At 31.8% G+C, this 21,564-nt stretch overlaps 1 protein-coding gene and 1 pseudogene across 6 annotated transcripts in view; both read right to left on the bottom strand.

The window, feature by feature from the left end:
- The window catches only part of RAP1GDS1 (Rap1 GTPase-GDP dissociation stimulator 1), a 133,831-nt gene that overhangs the window by 26,458 nt on the left and 85,809 nt on the right, over nt 1-21,564 (bottom strand). For 4 of the 6 annotated variants that reach the window (XM_015588462.2, XM_015588461.2, XM_006910747.3 and 1 more), the window contains 2 exons: nt 18,087-18,233; nt 5,373-5,501 (listed from right to left, as the gene is read on the bottom strand). In XM_015588462.2, the coding sequence (XP_015443948.1) occupies nt 5,373-5,501; nt 18,087-18,233 (276 nt within the window). The remainder of the gene's footprint in view (nt 1-5,372; nt 5,502-18,086; nt 18,234-21,564) is intronic. The other 2 variants (XM_015588463.2, XM_006910749.3) reach the window with 1 other exon arrangement.
- On the bottom strand, nt 6,777-6,895 carry LOC112478909 (annotated as a pseudogene).

Below are 21,564 nucleotides of genomic sequence, written 5' to 3'. Positions count from 1 at the left end.
AATATTCTATCCCAATTATACTCAAGGCTATAAAAAATGTTCACTAGCATTACATATAGGTAACCATAGCAACAATAAAATTACTAAATTATGAATTCATAGTTTTGAGGCTTTGTCAAAGAAGAAAAATTACTCAGAACAGACTGCACTTTACATGGCTGAATTAAAGGTGACTTATAATCCTATCTTGTTATCATTAAACTGGTATGCTTTGCACTGGTGCTGACATGCCTACTACTTAAGGACTATTCTTCACATGTACTTGGGGTCTCATTCCCTCTTGCCTCTTTGGCACCTCCAAACTCTCTTCCTCACTCTAGAGCCTCATCAAGAGCATTTATGCTTTAATATTTCTCACATAAAAATATTAAAAATAAACACCTTCCCTCTATTCTACTTTTCTTCAAGTACCAACCTATCTGTTCACTTTCACAAACAAGTTTCTTGATAGCATTGTTTACACTCACTATCGCTACTTTCTCAACTCACATGGATTCCTAAACCCACTTCAAACTAGTTTTGGGCCATCCTACACTCTGGAGTCTCCTTTGCTGCTCCTCCTTTTCCACTGGACCTCTATAAATTCCAATTCTTTGGGACTTGACCCTTTGCTTTCATATCTTTTTAAGTTACAGGGTGACGTTGGTTAAACATGTTTCAAGTGTACATTTCTATAATACATAATCTGTATGCTCTCCATCCAAAGTCGTCTCCATATATTTGACCCACTCTAGCCTCTTCACCCTCCCTCCACTTTCCTTTCTTTCTGGTGACCACCCTTCTGTTGTCTGTGTCTCTGAGTTTGTTTTGTTTGTTGCTTTCTATTTTATATTCCACATATGAGTGAAATCATACAGTTCTTGTTCTTTTTTGTTTGACTTATTTTGCTTAGCATGCTTTCTTATGTTTTTGGTCCTTCTCTTACCCTAGGCAACTTACTTTTCTTCCATAGTATCAAAACAGCACCTATATGTTGATACTTATATAATCATATCTCTAGCCCTCTTTTGGACTCCAGGCTATTTATTTACTGATCATTTGACACCTCAATTTGAGTACCTCTAGCATTCAAAATCAATGAATAAAATGAACTTTTGATATTACTCTGATTTCTGTTCTTCCTCCAAACTTCCTTAACTTGATAAATGAACACTCCATCTATCCATCTATGCAGATAGAAAACTGGGAGTTATTGTTCGCTTGTTCTCACTCAACACTACATCCAACGCATTACCAAGGTCTATTAATCTGCCTCCAAAATACAACTGAAATTCATTTCTCTCATTTTCTTTTGCTGCATCAGGTATGCTATTAATTTATTTAGACATTTCTCTCAGAGAACTCTGACCAAATTCAATCTAGATTGGTTGCTCTCTTTTGGGGGCACAGCTGACAACCTGGAATTTCTCTTAATCATTATTTTGATGGATCCTTTCTTATCCTTCCTGTATTAGATACTCTTACATATGTCTTCACCTTCACTTGTTTTGTTTTAGTGGAAGCATCCTTCAGCAGCTTCCCGAGAAAGCTACTATACACTTACTGTACAGGAGGTAAACATTTTGAAATCCTGACTGTCTGAAAATGCTCCTTCCCACCTAGAGTCTATGCCTCTAATTTAGTCCCTCACCTCATTCCATTACTTTCTCACACTAGCAATTATCATAATTTACAATGATCTGCTTATTTATTTGTAAATTCATTAAAAAATTCCATTTCACTGACTAAACTGTAAGTTCCTTGAGGGCAGGGACAGTGTATAATTATTTTAACTATGACAAAAAGTGTATAATGCCTGGTACACAGCAGGTGCTCAAAAGAAATTTATTGATTAAATCTGTGACTGAAAGAACATGTAAAGTAATAGAAGGGTTAGGTTCTGTTCTCTAGTCTCTAGGAAATCTCTGTCAATATCAAACATTGCAAATTCAAATTTAAAGGAGAAAGGAGAAACATAAATTTTAATAGGGTTTAATACAATTTTGATTCGCTGTCATGCTGCTTTTGGCACACGCACCAGATCGATTGAGGCCAAAATGATGAAAATCTACTCCAGGACTTGTAGTACGATGGCTTAGTGCCATAAAAAAGGAGTAGGGGCGGAGAGTTGTCCAATGAGTTACATAAACCCTCAGAAATCATACTGTACAAATGTCAGCAAACCTTACCCTAAAAGTAGGTTAGTTTGATTTAAATAGGGATGACTTAACTCCTGAACATTGTTGGTTGCTCCTCTGCTTCAGATGATTCTTCAAATGGAATGCATTTCAGAACATAAAATCATAGATGAAGTAGACAGATATCATTTACCTAGTTATGTGCTCTCTTTTTTAAAATAATAGTCTTAGCACTCTTTTTACCAATCCATTTTCTATTCCTCCAAACACTTATTAAACTAAAACAAAATTACTACTGCTAAGTAATGCAGGCCATATGCTAGCACAAGGAAACAATGCACTATGATTAACAGAGAAATTAAAGAACAAAATCTGTACCTATCCTGCAGGTGGATACAGAAAAAAGGTAGCAATGAAATATGATTTGGACCTTACATCTGAATATATATGCCATGGATCCTTAACAGTCCTTTAGCTGGAAGCCTCATTTTATTTTATTTTTTTAATCAAAACTATATGAGTTTAGAGAGTTAGTCCTAATACTACCAGCAAAATCCAATATCCCTCTCCCATTTCTTCTCCCTCAGAAGCAAGCCCATAAAGTTCTTTTAGTTAATTCACTGGTATTTACTTCCACATCTTTAAATAATATATTTGTATTGCCACTTTTTGATTTTTTGGTTTTAAGTATTTTTGATTATATCAATTATGAGCATTTTTGTAATATACTATTGCACTGTCCATGGAATTATTTCTCATTTGCTTAATTTTCTATGTACTTGTCATTAATTATAATCTAAATTCTCCATCAGATGTCTGGTCATCTCTTATTAAGCTCATTTATTTTAGGTATTAAATCAATTTCATCTCCTATAAGAACATTCCCAACCCTGACTCCAGCAGCCTTCTGACTTATTCCAATATGGACTGGTTGCTTTTTGAAAAGAGACCATTTTGGACTCTCATTTCACTATACTGGAATTCACCAAATGAATTCTTGTTTTCCTGTTGGATCTGGTTTCCTGATTCTTATGTCGTTGTCTTAATTTATATCCCTTGTTTTGATATCTTCCAGTGGTTTCCAGAGAAAAGGTATGTAGTATATCAATTTCCTGAGATGTTCATGTTTGACAATGTCTTTATCGTAATCTCACAACTGATTGATAATTTGGGTATAAAATTCTATGTTGAAAATAATTTTCCCTCAAATTTTTGAAGGCAACACTCCATTTTCTTCTGGCTGCCACTGTTTGAGACATCTGATGACTCTTGATAATCTCTTATATGCAACTTCTTTCTCTCTCTCTCCCTCCCTAAGTTTGTAAGATGCGTTTTTTCCCATTACTTTAAATTTCACATTGATATGCCATGGTCTGGGTCTATTTTTAACAATGAGGCTAGGAATCTGACAAACCCTTCCAATCTAAAACATTATGTTCTTTATTTCTGCGATATTTGAGTTATTTGGCAATTCCTCCTATTATCTTTCTAGAACTCTTAAACTGGTACTCAAAGAGAACAAAAAGACAGGACTTCATTTTCCTTTTCTGTTCCAATTCTGAAATGACTGCACTTGTTATTTTATATTTTGTCTGTAAGCTATTATATAGCTTTAGTGAGGAAAAAACACAAATTTCTGCTGTTTAACATTTTTTATTTTAAAAATCAACAAAAAGTAACACTAGCATTTAGTGATATATTCAGAATTGTGTGATAGAAATGTGATATGTATTTGATATTTACTTGTGCCAATAAAAAATAATACTATGTGATTCATTAACTCATGGGATGAAGCCCACTGAAAAGAGAAAAAGTATTTTGGGGCATATATGTCCTATTTCAGAGTTGATGTATTATCTAGCTATTACATGGACATAAGAGACTCATGATATAAACTGTAGAAATCTTAGTGAACAAAGGAATATTTGTCTTTTATCTTTTCTTCTTTCAAATGGGGTAAAGGCAGTAACAGTTGGGAAGAGAGTATAAAATTTGGCTGGACTAAATTGGATGCATATCCAACTTTTAATATAGACTAGCGAGACGAAGCTGAATTTCGGTGGTTTATGCAATCTTGTTTCTGTTACAAAGATTTGACATCACCAGGGATTATAACATAATTTGTTTTATTTCTACAGACTATACTGAACACAAACTCCCACATTCCATTTTAATAATGAAAAATAGTAACTTGTGAAGCAGTAACTTGGTCTTACTTGAATGATGGAAATGAGACAGTATGAAAAAGAAGAAAAGCAGAGAAGATAAGAAGCATTTACAAATACCAGCAGATAACCCAATGAAAGAGGACTTTTAAAAATTAATTCTGATAAATAATCTTTATTCTCTTAATTTGAAGTCAAACCAAAAGTAAAGTACTGAAATCAAGATTTTTGTATGTAATTCTAAGGACATGAGCTTTTAGTTAGAAAATTCAAGGTTACAGTCCTGATGCTTCTATTTATTTATAAAATGGAGATAATTCATGAAATGGATTTTTTTTGTAGCTATTATATTTAGCTATGACAAAAAATCATTTGGCTTCACTGCCCCCATAATAAACAATTTATATAAACATGGCTGGGCAGTAGATTTAGACCAGTAGTTTTAAGTTTCTATCGAAAATCACGGGAAGAAAAGACAGGAGAAAGGGTACAATAATAATATAGAGAAAAACAAAACTGAGAAAGGAGCCGGGATTGCTGGGGTCATTAGTCCCGTTACCATTGGGCTGTTTCCAGCAGTGGTCTGTTTTTGCCCGCCTTCTGATTTTTAAGGATCTTATAATTTTTTCTAATGCTATTACAAATATATTCTTATGAAAAATCCCTTATCAGTTTTAGGGATTTTGTAAAAAAAAAAAAAGGAGGAAGAATCATAGTCTGCTAGATTCTTTTTCACCTGATAATGTAATCAAGTATTTAGTCCTTTATTTTTGCCCTGGAAATACAATACTTGAATTTAAAACCATCTCTAACGTAAAAATACTAAAGTCAAAGGAGATCATTTTAAATATTCAACTCTTAAATAATATACAAGCGAACTAGCTCTCAAATGTAAATAATACAATCATAAGATATAACTGGATCTGTCTTTTTTTATTTTTTTAACATTGAAGCAAGTACCTACAATGCTTCAAAAAAATTAAACTAACATAATCTAAATGGCTTTTCAGGTGGTTAACATCTAAAAAATATTTTATTGTTAAGTACATTAATAAGTTAATTACATTAGTGGTTCATGACTAGGACTTACCAAGTTCTGCTAAATTGCCAAAGGCAACAAGACACATTTCTGTAAGAGCTGCATTTTGACAGTGGATGCCCAGTAATTTCACTAAGGTAGGAATAACACCCATATTGATAAGCTGAGCTTGAAGGGAATCTGCAAAAACAAACAAACAAACAAAAAAAGTGTTTATGTACCAAAATAGGCATTAACAAGAAGAAAATACCCCTTATTCTTTCTACTGCAAACTCAATACTGTTTCAATTACAGTAAAGCAAGATTAAATCCATTCATAGAATTGTCTTGAAAAATTTTAATACATTAGTTCAGAAGAGTTGTCTTGAATGTTTTCAATGATTAAAAGAAATTTAGAAATAAAAATAAAATAATGTCAAACATTAGTCTTTTTTTAAATTTTAAAACAGGGTCTTATACCATTACAAAGCAGGCTTTAAAGATGTATACATAATTAAACATTACCATTGTTTTTAAGTAAAAAGATTAGATAAAGTAATATTTGCATTACAGGAAATCACAGTATATGAAAGCATAAGAAAAAAAGCAAGTTTAATAAAGACTGAGAGAGAAGACAAAAATTTTAGAATCCCTTAAAGAATGAAAAGTACATAATACACAAAAATTATTGTTTAATTGCAGCAGTGTTCTTTGATGAAAAGTAGGAAGAAAAGTAGTTTTAATGAGGAAAAATGGATTTAAAATATTTTTCTTTTCAAATTTTTATTTAATAATAGTGATAATCATCTTAGTAAAGAAACAAAAATTTGGCTTGAGAGGTGAATACAATGAGGTCAATATGGCTTTGTGATAATTTTCTAAGAAACGAATTGGTTTTAAGTACTTAATATGCCTTGAATTTCCACAAAAGCTCTTTGTGAACATTGATAATAGAATACCTGTAACAAGGCTAAAGGTAAATAAATCAAAATGCTAACCATAAGTACTGTAAGCTAAGAAAAAAGACACAAACACTCATCTCCCTATGCAAAATACTGTTACTGTTAATAACTAGTTCATCCAAAGATATGGGAATGCTTTCAAAATTCTTTTAAAAATTACATGCCACTTTCAAGTGAATATTTTTCGCCAAATTCTATTAAGTTACCTATTGAGACTCTAAAGATAAAAACCTGCTTCTTACAAAACACATTTTCTTCATAGCATGCATCCCTTGACAGTTTGCCTACTAATCTCTTCATAGTTCTTAACCTACAGATAAGTAGGTGGTTGGGCGATTATCAAGAAAGATAAGGTTGTCTCCCATGCCAGTTGATTTCCTGCCTCCTAATCTTTGTAGTTAATTTTTCCTTTTATTTTTTTTTTAAATTTTTTTTAGGCGAGGCAAACCTTGGTTGACTTCACAGATTACAAGGACCTTGTCAGTTTACAATCTCTTACTTTTTTTTTTTTTAATGCCTACAGCACCTGGTTTTCCTGAGTGGTCTCCCATCCAAATACTAACCAGGCCCGACCCTGTTTAGCTTACGAGATCAGATAGGATTGGGCTTGTTCAGGGTAGCGTGGCCACAGACAATTTTTCCTGCTTTTAATGTGAAGTATGAAGAGATAGCCAAAGAAGTTTGTGCCCCTGAAAACTGACAAGTGGATAATTATGGATATTATCTGATTCAGTTGTGGGGGCCCATCTCTACTAGAAAGGGGACTATTACCAAAACAGGAATAGGAAACAGGCCTGAGAAAAAGGGAAAGTTACATACAGAATTCAAATAGTCTAAAACAATTTCAAATTTTGCAATGGCATTATGAAGTCTGTCCAAAAAAGAGATACAAATAAAAGAATATATTCAACTAAGTGATTTTTTTATGCTTTTGATATTAGTTTTTCTAACTACAGAATTCAGCCATTAATGATTCACAATACGTACCTTATAGGCAAATTACTTATGTTAAAGGGTATTGTATTATACCTATGTTATATTGGCAGAATACTTGTATTATGGTTATAGTATTTATAATGATCATGCACCAAGAAACTTTCCAGTTAGAATTTATTTTGATTACTTACCAGTAAATAGAGTTCCTTATTATTGGATCACTTCTGCAGATCTTTGTTCTTTAGCAGAATTTTTAACTTTCATTTATTTATTCATTTTGACTACCTCTTCAAATATGGCAGAGCTGTTGAATCATTAAATTTCAGGTATGTAAGCGTGAGCACTAGCGCATGCATTGAGTGTGAGTCAAAATCCACTATATGTCTGCATATATGTAAGCATCACACACCCCCTCAGTACTGTTGGCACAAACCATAAAAATCTAACAGTCCAGGGACATCAGAGGAATGATAAATTTTATGAAGGAGATAACTCGACAGGAGACTGCCACTTAGAAGATGATGTTCTTCATATTCTCCTAACTTGGCATCTCTACCACTTCTTTGGACTGCCTTTACAATATTATGAATTTTGGTTCCAGGGAAAAGAGGGACAAACAGTCTTTGGCATACGAATTGAAGCAGTAGTACTTGAAATTGTGGTAGATGAGGGAAAAAAGTAGCATAGCACAATGGTAACTGGTGCAAACCGCCACAATTCATGAAAATCACATTGCTTCATGAAAATGTGTTTTAAAGCTACCCAGGAGCCAAATTAATTATATACTCACATACAACACACATACCACACACAAGTATAAAGAGAAAACTACATAGTCATCCAATGGACAGACTCATTTCAGAGTATTTGGGTGCTTTAATATCCAAATCGATGATGCTAACTAAAACAAAATTTATACCCAAGTAACTTTAAAGTCTGTTCATACCAACTGCAATCAAGTCATTCTCCTTGGATAATAAAGGCCCAAAAGAGGAAAAAGAAACTTCACTCAAACAGGTTGATACAAATTTTCATTAAGATATGCAGGCATCTTAGAACATGGTTCTCAAAGTAGGATCCCCAGAACCCTTTCAGAAGATCACAAAGTCAAAACTACTTTCATAAAAATACCAAGATTTTATTATCCCTTTTCACTGTATTCACATTTGCAATGATGGTGGAAAAATAATAGTGAGTAAACTGCTGGGACTTCAGCATGAACCCAGTAGTAGCACCAAATTGTATTTGCAGTCATTATATACTTCACCATCACACACAATAAAATGCTACTCTTAGCATTCTTTTAATTTTGAAAAGTTATTTTTCATAAAAATGTTATTTATGTTAACATGTGGGTTATTTTAAAATGCATTACTAAAACTTTTAACTTTCTCCACTTAAATTTCTAGTATAGTAGATATTGATGGGTTGTATTGATCAATAAGTTCTTTGATGTCTTCAGTAATTTTTAATTGTCTAAAAGAGTCCCGAGGCCAAAGGTTTAAGAACCATTGCCAAAGGATTATCTAATTTTTATAAGAGATGGAAAAAAAAAAAAAAACACATGGAAAAGAGATTCTGAAATTCAATGATGTGCTTGGCATATGTCATAATAAAAAATAAAAATTAAAAAAAAACATGCAAGGAATGCCAGATTTTGGTGCTCGGATATTTTGAGCAAATTACATTAACTAAGCACCTGAACATCTCATTTTGCTTATGTGAATAGAAATTCCACTTAAGCCTAGGAGAATATTCCATGATTGAGTCTGCCTATTTTAGTTACTTAGTATGTTATCAATAAATAATTCTGGGGGCACTATATAGGGGTCCTGTTTGTGTGGAATAAATTAGTATTAATTCTTATTGCTAAAAGCAAATAAGTTTAATAATTTTTTTTTTTATTGCCCAAAGAAAGGTTGTGAATGAACTTCAAAGGACAGTAAATGACACACTCATGCCATCATGAATGGTATCAAGAGTATGACTTTTAAATCAAAGACTAACTGGAAGAAATTCTTAGAACCAGAAATAGTTCATTCTCTAGATATATCTGAGAGTGAAATGCCAAGACTGAGACTTTCTGCATCCCTCAATGAATACCAGCAACTCCAGAGGAATGTTTATCAGAGCTCAACAAACAATTCACAAATATGCAATCCAGGCCCATACACAGAAAACGGTTACGTGTGACAGTCCAGACAGCACAATGTCATAAACATCTGAAGACATTTTAAAATTGCTCCTGACACACATTACAGACAAATACTGACCAAATACAGAATTACAAAATTACATAATGTCGAGATGACACAGGCCCTACATGGTCTATGGGGAGGAAGAAGAAGAAAGGCACTGAGGGGGTGCAATACAGATGCATATACAAAGAGATATAAGGCAATCAACGCATGCGCTGGTGTGAACACTTACCTACCTACATTTGAATTTCAATGGTTCCAAGTTCCTCAGGTCACACTCATGGAAACTCCAAAGAATGGAGATCTGGAGAGAAGATCTTAAGTTGAAGAACCTTTTACCCCCTGAGTTTTAAATTTAATGTTTAAAACATTGGTATAGACAGATTATAGGTCCAGAAAAGTATGCCAAGAAATCCAGTAACTCAACTGAAGTTATGCTGATCAATTACTAAAAAGAAAAGGTTTCTTAAGAAGTTTATAACATGTTTATTTTATCCTAAGAAAAGGCCCTTATAGACAATGTTATAAGTCTATTAAGCTTGTTGGTAAATAGGACTTAATGATGAAACTGTGTCAAAATAAAACATATAATTCAAAACACACAGTCTCTACACTGATATGTACATATGGTATGCATGTTATTCATAGTATAAAAAGTATCCTATTTATAGGCATGCATAAAAATCCCATCTATAGTCAAAAGAATTATATATAGTTGAAACAAGCAAATTTATATAGTATAAAAACAAGCAAATATAAATCTTGATGAGAAGTTCTAATACAAATTGAAAAAAAAAACCATTTGGGCATAATAAAGAATGAAGAAAATTGCCCTTGACTAGTGGCACATCTTTATTTCCCCCCAAAATATACATAAAAAAATTAAAAAATAGAAATATGGTATAATAGTGAAGTAGCACTTATGAGTTTGTAGCTCCATTATAACACTGAAAAGTAAAGATACTTAAATACAGCTACTAAAAGGATTCATGGTTAAAAATTTTATGCATATACAAGTGCAGATATATATTTTATGATTGATAATAAAAGTGGAGAGCTGTTATTATTCTAAATTCAGTGTATAAAACTAAAAATATTTATATGTGATTAAAATTAATTTAAAATCAATTATTTAAAAAGCCCTCTTTACACAAAACATGCATGATGTGTTTTTGCACCAAGATTACTCCTGTAATTTAAGCCTCAGGTTATAATTTTTAATGACAGAAATTTCAAAGAAAAAAAAAAGCATCAAGATTCATTAATATAGAATGTTGGAAATTTAAAACACTACATTTACAAATTTCTTGCTTTCTAAGTTAACAATAAAAAATAGAAAAGAGATTCAAAAGTATTTTTCTGGGTTCTGAAAATAAAAATCTCTACAGAGCAAAATTTCTCCTTTGTAAAAGTTTTAAAGGACAAAATTACACGAGTGAGTGTAATGTAAAACAAGAGCAACGAGAAATGAACCCCAAAGCAAAATCACAGAAGAGAAACTGTTTTATTATTCTTAAGAGGCACATCCATTCACTGGTCTCAATCTAATGACATCTAGAGTGATTAAGTCTTAATCTAGGTAAGCTTTTTTTTTTCCCCAGACTTGCTCCAGGTTAAATTACTTACTACAAGATCAACTCTTGTTATAATGAATACTACTACAAAGGAAATTTCTACAGATATGTCTACTCTGATTAAAAAAACTCTGTACTTTCATCTCAGAAAGAAACTGGTCTTTTAAAGGTTAAAACTAGATTTTTTTTTTTTTTTAAGAGAGGAGTGCTGCCAGCTGTTTCTTAAGCAGCCCTTATTGAGAGAAATAAATCCAGTCTCTATCATATGGCATTGCTCACAGGCCACATGTACAATAACTATAAATTCAAGCCTATTTTTTATATAGCAAATTAAGCTAAATTCCAGGTTATTTTACATTACAACATGTATCTCTTACCAACATATGTGTTTAAAAAAATAAAATTTCTTGATTTATTGGCTTAAAAAACCCTCAAGTGTTACTAATTAACTGTGGAACACTACTGTGATTATGTTTAACACTTTAAAATTACATACATGTTATTTGCAACACAAAAACTGCGTTAACAAGATACAGTTACATAACCAAAAGATTTCTGACTTCTAGCCAATACCCATTTTCTAAACATTATTTAAAAATTGTTGCATAAATAAAATACAGGCAGTTTGATGTTAACTGGATTTTATTTGTAGTTAGAAAGCAGAATTATTAATTTTTATACAAGTTAATTTACATAGGATACTTTTCCGCCCTCTCTCTTAATGGATATTTTAAGTGATCTAAAGATACACTGACATGTGGTCAAAATCCATTATTCATCTCTGGCTTTAAAATTTGTGTGCAGTCAATATTTATGTGCTTTGAAACCATCATATTTCAACAGTGTAGTAACATCAATAATAAAAACAAGGCATGGACTTTCCGTTTTGCCATTGCTATCTAAATATTCATTTTCAAACATAGGTAAGCATTCCATGTACGAAGAAAATCTCCCTATGTGCTTCAGATGTTGAAATCCTGTCAGCTGAAATGTAAATGTATACTTACATTGCAATATTAAAACGTGCCAATAATGATTGTGAAAATTATACAAATGTAACAATTAAATCTGGGCAGAATAACAGAGATTAGATTATGTACTCTCTTCAGAATTTACAATATCAAATAAATGTTAGGAGCTGTTTTTAATTTTTAGTTACTTAATTTCTTGAGTCTTTCAAGAAAAAGTATAATTTGGGAATTCTTTACATCTTGTGGTGATGAGTTAAAATCAGAAAGCCAACTATGCCACCTCAAATTTTCACTATGAGGGAAATCTCGAAAATATTCAATAACATCTATGATTAATCATCTCCAGTTCACACATGAAGCAAATAAATAAAAGGAAAACATGTTAGAGAATTACAAACCCCAAACATATTCCACTGCCCTCAGTTAAAATTGGGTATCTATTTAGTATTACAATGCTAAATGCACTATCATGATCAGGGAACAATCTAATACATGAGACTCTGAGAAAGTATTATTTCTGTAACATAATGCTAAACTTTAAATCATTAAAACTCTATACTTTCATCTCAGAAAGAAACTGGTCTTTTAAAGGTTAAAACTAGATTTAAATTAAAAAACTGACAATCATTTCATTTTTTTATAATAAAATTTCAGATTCTTTCATTCAGAAGTTCAATCTATAATGGCAAAAGGTGAATATTAATGCCAATACTTGACCATGTGGAATTAAAAACCAAAATGTGCATTTGGTACACATTTACTAAAAACCAAGTTCCAGCCTGTGCATTAAGTAACAGCATTATTATAGTAATCATTTAGGAGGATTATAATGAAGTTAACCTTGTCTAATTGCTCAAATTCAATAGGCAGAATTAGCAGAAGGCACAAGAACAACTGCTCTAACCTTCGGTAAAACAATTTATTGAAAATGGCATTTGTAGCAGAATTCCATGAATGCAGCCTACTTCATTAAATTGATTAGAAAGCTTTGTTGGACAAACAGTAAAAATTCAGAAACTTTTTATCAAAAGAACAGTTAGTAAATAAAAAATCCCAATACCATTAAAAAAAAAAAAGCTTAAAAACTTTTCAGCTGCACAATAAAAGTCTTTTATGCACTTTGACATACTGGACTACTCTAACAAACTGGGCTTCAAAGGATGTGATTTTAAAAGTACATCTCTAATGCCTTTATAAGCTGAGATGAATGAACAGAAAATACACTGAAAATCGTATGCTGGAAAATTAATGTAATTTTTAAGAGACAATGAATGTGAAGATAAAATTTTACATTTTGAATTGTTTTGTTTGTTTCCCTTAACATTAGGTAAAAAGTTTTTAGTATTTAGGAAATATATGGAATTGTTAATTAGCTTGTACCCACAGTAAATAAACTTTGGAAACAGTTTCTCACTCATGCAAAGCAACTCATTTTCTAAACATCTAATATCTAGGATATGTTCTTTCTCACCTTTAATAAAGTAATACCAAAACATAAGAATATACTCAGGGCCAAACTGTTTTTTAATTTTTAACCAGAATTATTCCTCGTTAATTTCTATTCCTATTTTAAGTATGAAGAAAAAAACAAGTAAGTAAAGTTACTAGACTGAGTTCACTAGGAAAATGATTAGTATGAAAGTAGCAGCTAAGGTTAATTACACATTAAGTGATCTTTAAATTAGAGGAGAGAAAATACTTTACAGGCCTATTTTCAACAACTGAATTTAAGTGCCAGACTTAATACTTAAATTCAATTGTTATGCTCCAGTAACATATCTCACGAACTGCATTTCCTAAATTGCACAGCTGGCCTCCTTTCGACCATAGTTCAGTTATCATAAGTCCATGAAGCACATTAAGTGTGAGAATTATCATGAGAGTATCCCGGAGAGATTTCAGGAACCACGAAAAAAGAGGAATTCAGTAACAGAAAGTTATTAAGTTAGAGAGAAAAATCAGCTGTGTGTGTAAAAATCACATATGTATATATACATATATATCACATATATAATACAGGTCACATGAAGAAGCCAGTCATAGACTGTGTATATCTGTTACTCATTTTAGAAGGAAATTTTTTTCTTCCTTGATGGAATGTTTATTTCCTCTACTTTTCTCTTACGGCACAGAATTAACTATAGTTTTTGTTTTAATGCTTATCATCATTATCAATTTGCTTTAGAGTTATAACAGACTTCTCCCTGTATTTTGTGTTTCTAGCATAGTGTATTAGGAAAAAGATTAAACTCTCAATTATAGAGTTTTCCAAGAGATATGTATTGATTAATCACGGTCACATTGTAATATAATTGGTGACTGCCAATAAATTCCTTAACAAGGTATTATTCTGGTGCTTTGCTTTAGATTACTGATGTTTCTATACAAATTGAAATCAACTTTCAAGAATAAACATGCAGATGTATCACGTCCGTGGGTCAACTATAATAAATTTTTAACCACAGATCCAATACTGTTACTACTGCCATGTTTTCAATGCCACCTTCCGCTACTGACTTGTATATGAATAGGAAATATCAACTGATATAGTGGGCATGAGTATATAATGCTGCTACCTTATTTAATGAAGAAAATGCATTCCAAAAACACATTTTTCTTCCAAGTTTTGATTTTGTTAGTAATAAAGCTGTAGACAATACTAAGTATCCAGAAAAGTCAATCAATAAATATTTTCCAAACTCCTGCTATACGTTGCATTTGAAAACAGCTGGTTGATCTGAACAAAATTTTCAGTCTTCACTGCAATGTTTTGGCATTGGGTAACCAAAGCTAGAAAAAAAGATTTCTAAGAAACCAATGAGATAAAAATATCTACAATAATAGGTTTGAGTTCCTTATTTATAAAATAACTAAAATTTTAAAGTTGTAACCAGATAAAGAAAATCTAGTAAGTTCAGCACATTTCCTCAAATAGAATGTCAAATTGTCAACATGCCTTTCTCTAACTACAATGTCAAATACCCAGACTATTTTGGACTGCCACAGAATGAAGTGTTGTTTTTTTTGACATGTGAAAAACAGGTATGACTTTTCCCAAAAGGATAAATTTGAAATGATTTTCACTAAACAGTCTTATTCTATTTAAACATGATTTTACTTACACATGATACAACTTTTCTAGCTAAGCAATTATAACTTTTTCTATTCAGATATTCCATACTTATCTGAGTATAAAAAGTTTTAATTGTTTCACCAGTAAAGAAACATGAATATATTCACCTCATAGCTTAAAAGTGTCTAGTCTTGAACTGGGTCAAAAGTTTTAAAATTCATGAACCTTGAGTTTTATATCACTTTAGCAAAGGGCACAAAAATTTCTCTGCCAAGTACTTTCATAATATATCTGTTATACATGTGTTTAGGAAACTTATTACCTACTTAATGGATTTAAAAATTGGATATCCTCCTCAGGACTGTCCATTATACGGAGAGAAATTAATATATCCTATGTTTCAGTCAGATGTCAATCCAGTCTTAGGACTAATAAACAATTTGAAAATGTTCTTGTCAGAGAAACTGTCTTTGTGACAATTTTCAGTACTTATCTTTGTATTTAAAAAATTGTATCAATGGAGCTAAAGAATAACTTCCTCTAAATAAAGCTCAAGTTATTGGGTTCAAAGGTAGAGTTAATTTTTCTGCTAGAGTAACAAGGAGGTAGGTATTTATCACTCAGTATTTGTACTTAGAAAGTAGCAGAAGTTTGTATACTAAATTCAAAATTAAACACACATAAAAAGGAACTTCATTTATCAGTGCTAATAAGTGCCTTGTAAGTTTCAAAATGCTCTATTGTTTTTTTTCTCTCAGTGACTCATCTAGGTGGACGAGATCAATATCAAATGATTTGAAGTTAGCCAAGAAGACCTAGTATTTAAGTTGGAAAGTCTTTAAGCACATATTTTAAAGAAAAGAGTAAGTAAATAATTGACAATCAAAACAAAGATGTTTAATAATTGTGTAAGACAAAAAAGATATAATTTAAGTTAAAGTGTATTAGAGAAAAAGAATCACTTCACAAACTATGATCCCATGAAAGACAAATATAAAAGGAAGCTGAGGAAAGAAGACAGTTATAAATTTGGCATTTGTTCCTTTAAAATACTAAGGATAATTTTACTTCTATTTTATCTAATAAGTTTTGAAAGCTGCTTTCAGATTGCGGCTTTTAGAATAATGAAACAAAACCACCACTGTTCCAATAATGTTCTGAGAAAAATAATATAGCTTTCCAAAGTATCTGTAAGTTATTTCTTGGGAATACTTGCATACCAGGGAAAAAATTTACTCTTACAAAAGAAATATGCTATGCATTTGGACTGTGCACCCTCATGTTTTTAATCATTATCTTCTCAGTGCACTTCCCTACATGGTGTGATATCCTATTAGAGGGACTCAATCACAGTTGTATTTAGAATTAGTGATGTTTTCAAAGACAATTTAAGTCATTTGATAGGCTTTGCACAAATTTCTGAGCAACAGCTTCCTCAAAGGACAAAAAACTAGTTGTGAGGCATAGCAAGACTAATTCCTTTCATTTATCTTTCTAAACCATTCTCCTACACTTAGCACTTGTCCCACTTTCTTAGATGTCTAAGCCTCAGTGAAATTGAGGGGACAGGAAGCAACATGAACAACTGACCAATGATGTCTTAAGGCAATTCAGATATCTGTGTTTTATGGTCAAATTTCGATTACTTAGGAACTAGCTATTCATTTTGTAGATAACCCAGACTCTGTCGTTTGTTTCTCCTGTTCATATTTAGGACATTTTCTGTTCCGCAAGAGGGCAAGAAAAATAAAGGGAACTGACCCTATAAAAATATTATTTGTTATTAGCCGAAGTTTAACAGACAAGCCATTTCATGAATAAAAACTATTTTTTAATTATCATTATGGATAATTAGAAGTTTAAAACTTGTGTCCCTCGGATAGGATGACCTGAGGAAACACTGTTGAGCCTGTACAGTGCTAAAAAAAAGCAAATGTAACCAACATTTAAAAATCAGATGTCACAGGAAAAGCTGGATTTTCAGCTTCCTCCCTCCCCCAAATGAACAGATTTGGCAGCATATGACCAAACTGCCATACAGAACAACTGGCTACAGGACAGTAGTGGCTCCCCTTTCAATGGCACATGGGCTACAGTCCCTGCCATTTGCTACTGTCTCCAACACCAAGGCCAAATGTCAGTAGCCATTTGTCATCAATGTTTATCTATTTTTTAAAAAATTATTTAGTATACTTCCTTAAGCCCATGACTACCAAAAGTGAACAAGTGAAAAATATGCCTAAAAGGCTTTATGTTTCTAGAACACATGAAAGAATATTATGTTTAATATACAAATAAAAAGTCTCTGTCAAAGACTACAAATTAAAATGCCCTTATGAAAGAAATCATACAAAGACCTTATTTCTAGAAAACTACCAGAATCTGAACACTTGATCCATAAAGTAATTCATATGAAATAATACATTTTTACGACACTTAAAAGTATAGTGAAGCTTTTTTTTTTTCATATCACTGTTTATATGTTCATTTAATTAACAACTATATAGGCTACCTGAAAATTATGGACATGCCATTTGTTGCTAGGTTTTAAGAATGTTTTACAGAGAGAAGAAACTTCTGTGTACAGTATTTATTAAATTTCTATAATCAGTTATCTGCGATTGCTCTGAACTTTATTTTTATAAGGCCAGATTTAATGAAAAGACTTTTTATTCTTACAAGTTAATCTAGTATCTAGATAAAGTCATTTTACTTATACAGAGTTTATATTTTAAAGATTCTTCTGGTATAATATAAAGCAATAAACATAAAGCTATTTTAAAATTGTTTCCTTTTAAAGTGTTAATAGCAAGAAATCTTAAACCATACCATTATGTTTTGTTTGTGGAATTGATTAACATGGGCAACCCTTCAAAAACTAGTCTCATTTAATAACTATGACCATTTTGTATTTTTAAAACACTGTAATTTAATGTTGGCTGATTAATAATTTTATATGCCACTTATGAATTCTTTGTTCATAATTTTTCTAAATATGTCTGGTTTATACTATAGTATTGATGATTTTTAATTTTTCCCCCAGAGATAAAGCAAGTTTTCAATTTTGTTTACCATTCTCATTGCTATAGTTCATCAGCATGCCACAAAAGACAGTCAAGAGCTTCTCATTGGCGGGATCTGTTATACTGCACAGTGACCTTAAATGGTCAATTACAATCTGTGCACCACCTGCTTGGTCAACTGCACTTCTGCCCTCATCTGTAAAACAAAGAGTTAAATTAAAAATAAAAGAAAAAAGAAATGTACCTTACAATTTCAAATACAAAATACAACAGTGTTATTCCTTATTTAGTAAGTAGAAAACAAACCCACGAAGGGCATTAAATATGTCTTTTTGGAAAAACAAAACAAAACAAATAAACATGGAAATGGGGGTGGGATGGGGAAAAGAGACAATTACTTTTTAAGAGAAGATTACTTGCATTGGCATCATAAGAAGCCTAAAGAACTTCTCTGTGTCTTAGGAGTTTATGACTATAACATGAATTTTTTTTTTGCATCCTCTGTCACAAATGACATTTCTGTGTAAGAGAAAAATATAGGAACTGAATTCAATTGGAATTTTTTTTTCTTAGCTTGGGAACCACTAAATATATCTTTCTATCATTGGTTTTCAGGTCAGCTATGATCAAAGAAAACTGTGGCACAGTATAATTCTGGATCGCAATGTATAATTCCTAGATGTTATCAGGACAAGGGTCTTTTTAATGGTATTTTCTATAGTCTATAAGCATGTCCCCTTTTTCAATTCTTGGTAGTTATTGTTTCACGTTTCCTTATTCTCTCCATTCTAGAACACAACGATATACAACATTATAACCAGTGAACAAATGACAGTACAACGTACATTGTTATATGCACATCTACATTCCATAGAACAGATGTCATTTAACTGCTGAAATATATAAACAGTTTTAGAATACTTTCTAACCTTTGAAACTAAGAATGAAAGGAGATGAAAGAAAGAATATCTGTCTTTCTAAATCAAACTTCCTTTTATAAAATATGATAGACTCTGGAACAATGCTGTCCAATAGAAATATGAGAAGCACAAATGTGAGCCACATATGCAATTTAAATTTACTACTAAGCACATTAAAAAAGTAAAAAGAACAATTAATTTTAGTAATATATTTTATTTAATCCAACATATCTAAAATATGATCATCCCAACATGCAATCAATATATAAATTAATGAAATATTTTATATCGTCTTCTTTGTGATAAATCTTTGAAATCCAAGTGCAGTTTACACTTACAGTTACATGTAAGACAATTCAGACAAACCACATTTTAATTGTTCAACAGTCAAATCTGGATAGTGGCTTTATACCGGACAGTGCAGCTCTAGGAGCATAAAGAAAGGATCAGCAAAAGAAGTGGCTCTCAAAGGATTTAAAGCTGTAACGTCAATAAATAAAAGGGTTTCATTTTCCTAATAAAATAACTGAAACTAAGGTCATATCTTTATATAACTGCTGCCGAAACATATTAGATAATGAAATATATCATTCCTTGTGGTAAGCACACATATACACACACAACTTATATAGCAGTACATTTTAAATACTTGATTCACAATTTTGATAAATTTTAAGAAACTCCATATTAAGAGGAAAATAGTTTTGTCTGCATAGTTCTGTACCATGTCCCCTTAGCTTTACTGTATTTTTACATGGATGCACCACAGGACCCTAACAGCGAATAAGATCACATAAAATTTGTAATTGCCAGGGTAACAAGTCAGATAGATGAGCCAGCGAAGAATATTGGTCATATCTTTTAGAAATCTAATTTCCAAAGTTTTAATTTCTAATTACATAAATGTAAATTATCTCAATTGTTTAGCAATGTGTATGTGAGTAATGTCAGAGAAAACATTAGGATTACAAATCCAAATGTTTGGACCTTCAATAATATGAATATACAGTAGAATATATATCTCTAAATTGCCAAGCTCAAATAGTTTTTTTATTCTAACTGCTCAGTTAATATGGGCTTTCAAAATATAAATTGTGTATGCTTTGGACTTAGAAATCTTATTGCAGAGCTAAGCCTTAATTTCATGTATTAGGGAAACAGCCTTAGAAACTATGTGGGGGCATAAAAACAGGAAACTATATGGAGCCTATTTGCAGTGAATTTTAAAAGCTAAGCTGTCTTCTTATCAATATTCAGCTATTCAATATTCAAAAAAAATTAAAAACAACAAAAGAGTAAGTCTTTAAAGGCATCTCACGAATTATTTAAAATACATATTAGGATATTTATAATTGCACAGGTCCATATAAATTGTTTTTCCACAGTAAAGATAGCTCTATAATTTTGTTATGATATTAAAATGGATAATATTGTTTACTTAAAAATAATTTCCAAAAGGTTTCTTATCCCAAAATTTCATATCCCTGAATGTAGGCTCACTTGTAATTCTTCTCATAATAAATGACTTCTAACTTGTGAAGCATCTCGAGTCGTCCCCTCTAGAAATATAATTTATATCTTAATTTTCCATAATTATGAGGTATCCAACCATTGGAGAAAGTGCAGTCCACCAACTCTTTAAGCCCTGCTACATTCTTTAATGATGGCCTGTCACGCCAAGTAGTTTCCAGCACAAGCTCGATCTTTCACCACACTAGCTAAGAGGAGGGCTTTCACTGTGAAGAGATACTGCACTTCCATTACTCTTCAGTAGCCAAAAGCAGGAAGCAATAAATCTTGTTATGAAGTTAGTATTTTATTATCAGGTACAAGTAATACACTAAGGCTGAAGAAAGGACCATTTAATACAACTATTGTGACATGTTAGCATATCCTAATTTCAGATTTACTTATATGTTTCCCCAAATAGGCTGTCCCTCGTTGGGGGCAGCAGATGCCTAGGACATAGTAGGCATTCAATATTCATTGAATGAGGCCTCTGGCTAGGTTTTTGTAAATTACCATTCACTTTGAGGATGAGAGGCGTGCTTGTATGTATCTGTTTTTTCTTGTTTTAACCACCGCAATATGGTTTAGCTTTGTTTTTGAACTTTATTTGAATGAAATAATGTTGCACTTATTCTTTCGTGCCTCCTTTCTTACACTCGACATTATGATTATAAAATTCATCCACTATGTTATCTGCCTACTTGTTGTATAATGTTCACTGTATGAACACATCACAGTTATTTGTTCTTTTGCTGATTCTTACTTAGGCTGTTCCTAGGTTTGGGCTATTATTTATAATATATAGACAGTATTGTTGGGTCATAGAATCTGCACATCTTCCACTTACTAGATGACAAACAAGTTTCCAAAGCCAGTGTACATTTCCTCCAGTAGTATGTGAGCTCCTGCTGCTCATCCCTTCACTGCCACTCGGGTTATTATTTGATTTTTAAAGTTTATGTAATCTGAAAGGTGAGGTTGAATCTATTCAAGAATATACAAGAGCAGGTCTTTGCTGACAGTCACTTTTCTGTACACTCAATAAGACAGTTAAATATTAAGAGAATATAGCAATTATATGAAAAAAAAGAGTTCAAG

Source organism: Pteropus alecto, unplaced genomic scaffold, assembly GCF_000325575.1.
Source record: "Pteropus alecto unplaced genomic scaffold, ASM32557v1 scaffold63, whole genome shotgun sequence".
NCBI classification, from domain to species: Eukaryota; Metazoa; Chordata; class Mammalia; order Chiroptera; family Pteropodidae; genus Pteropus; species Pteropus alecto.
Note: the sequence above shows the minus strand (reverse complement) of the source record. Positions and strands in the feature narration are given on the sequence as shown.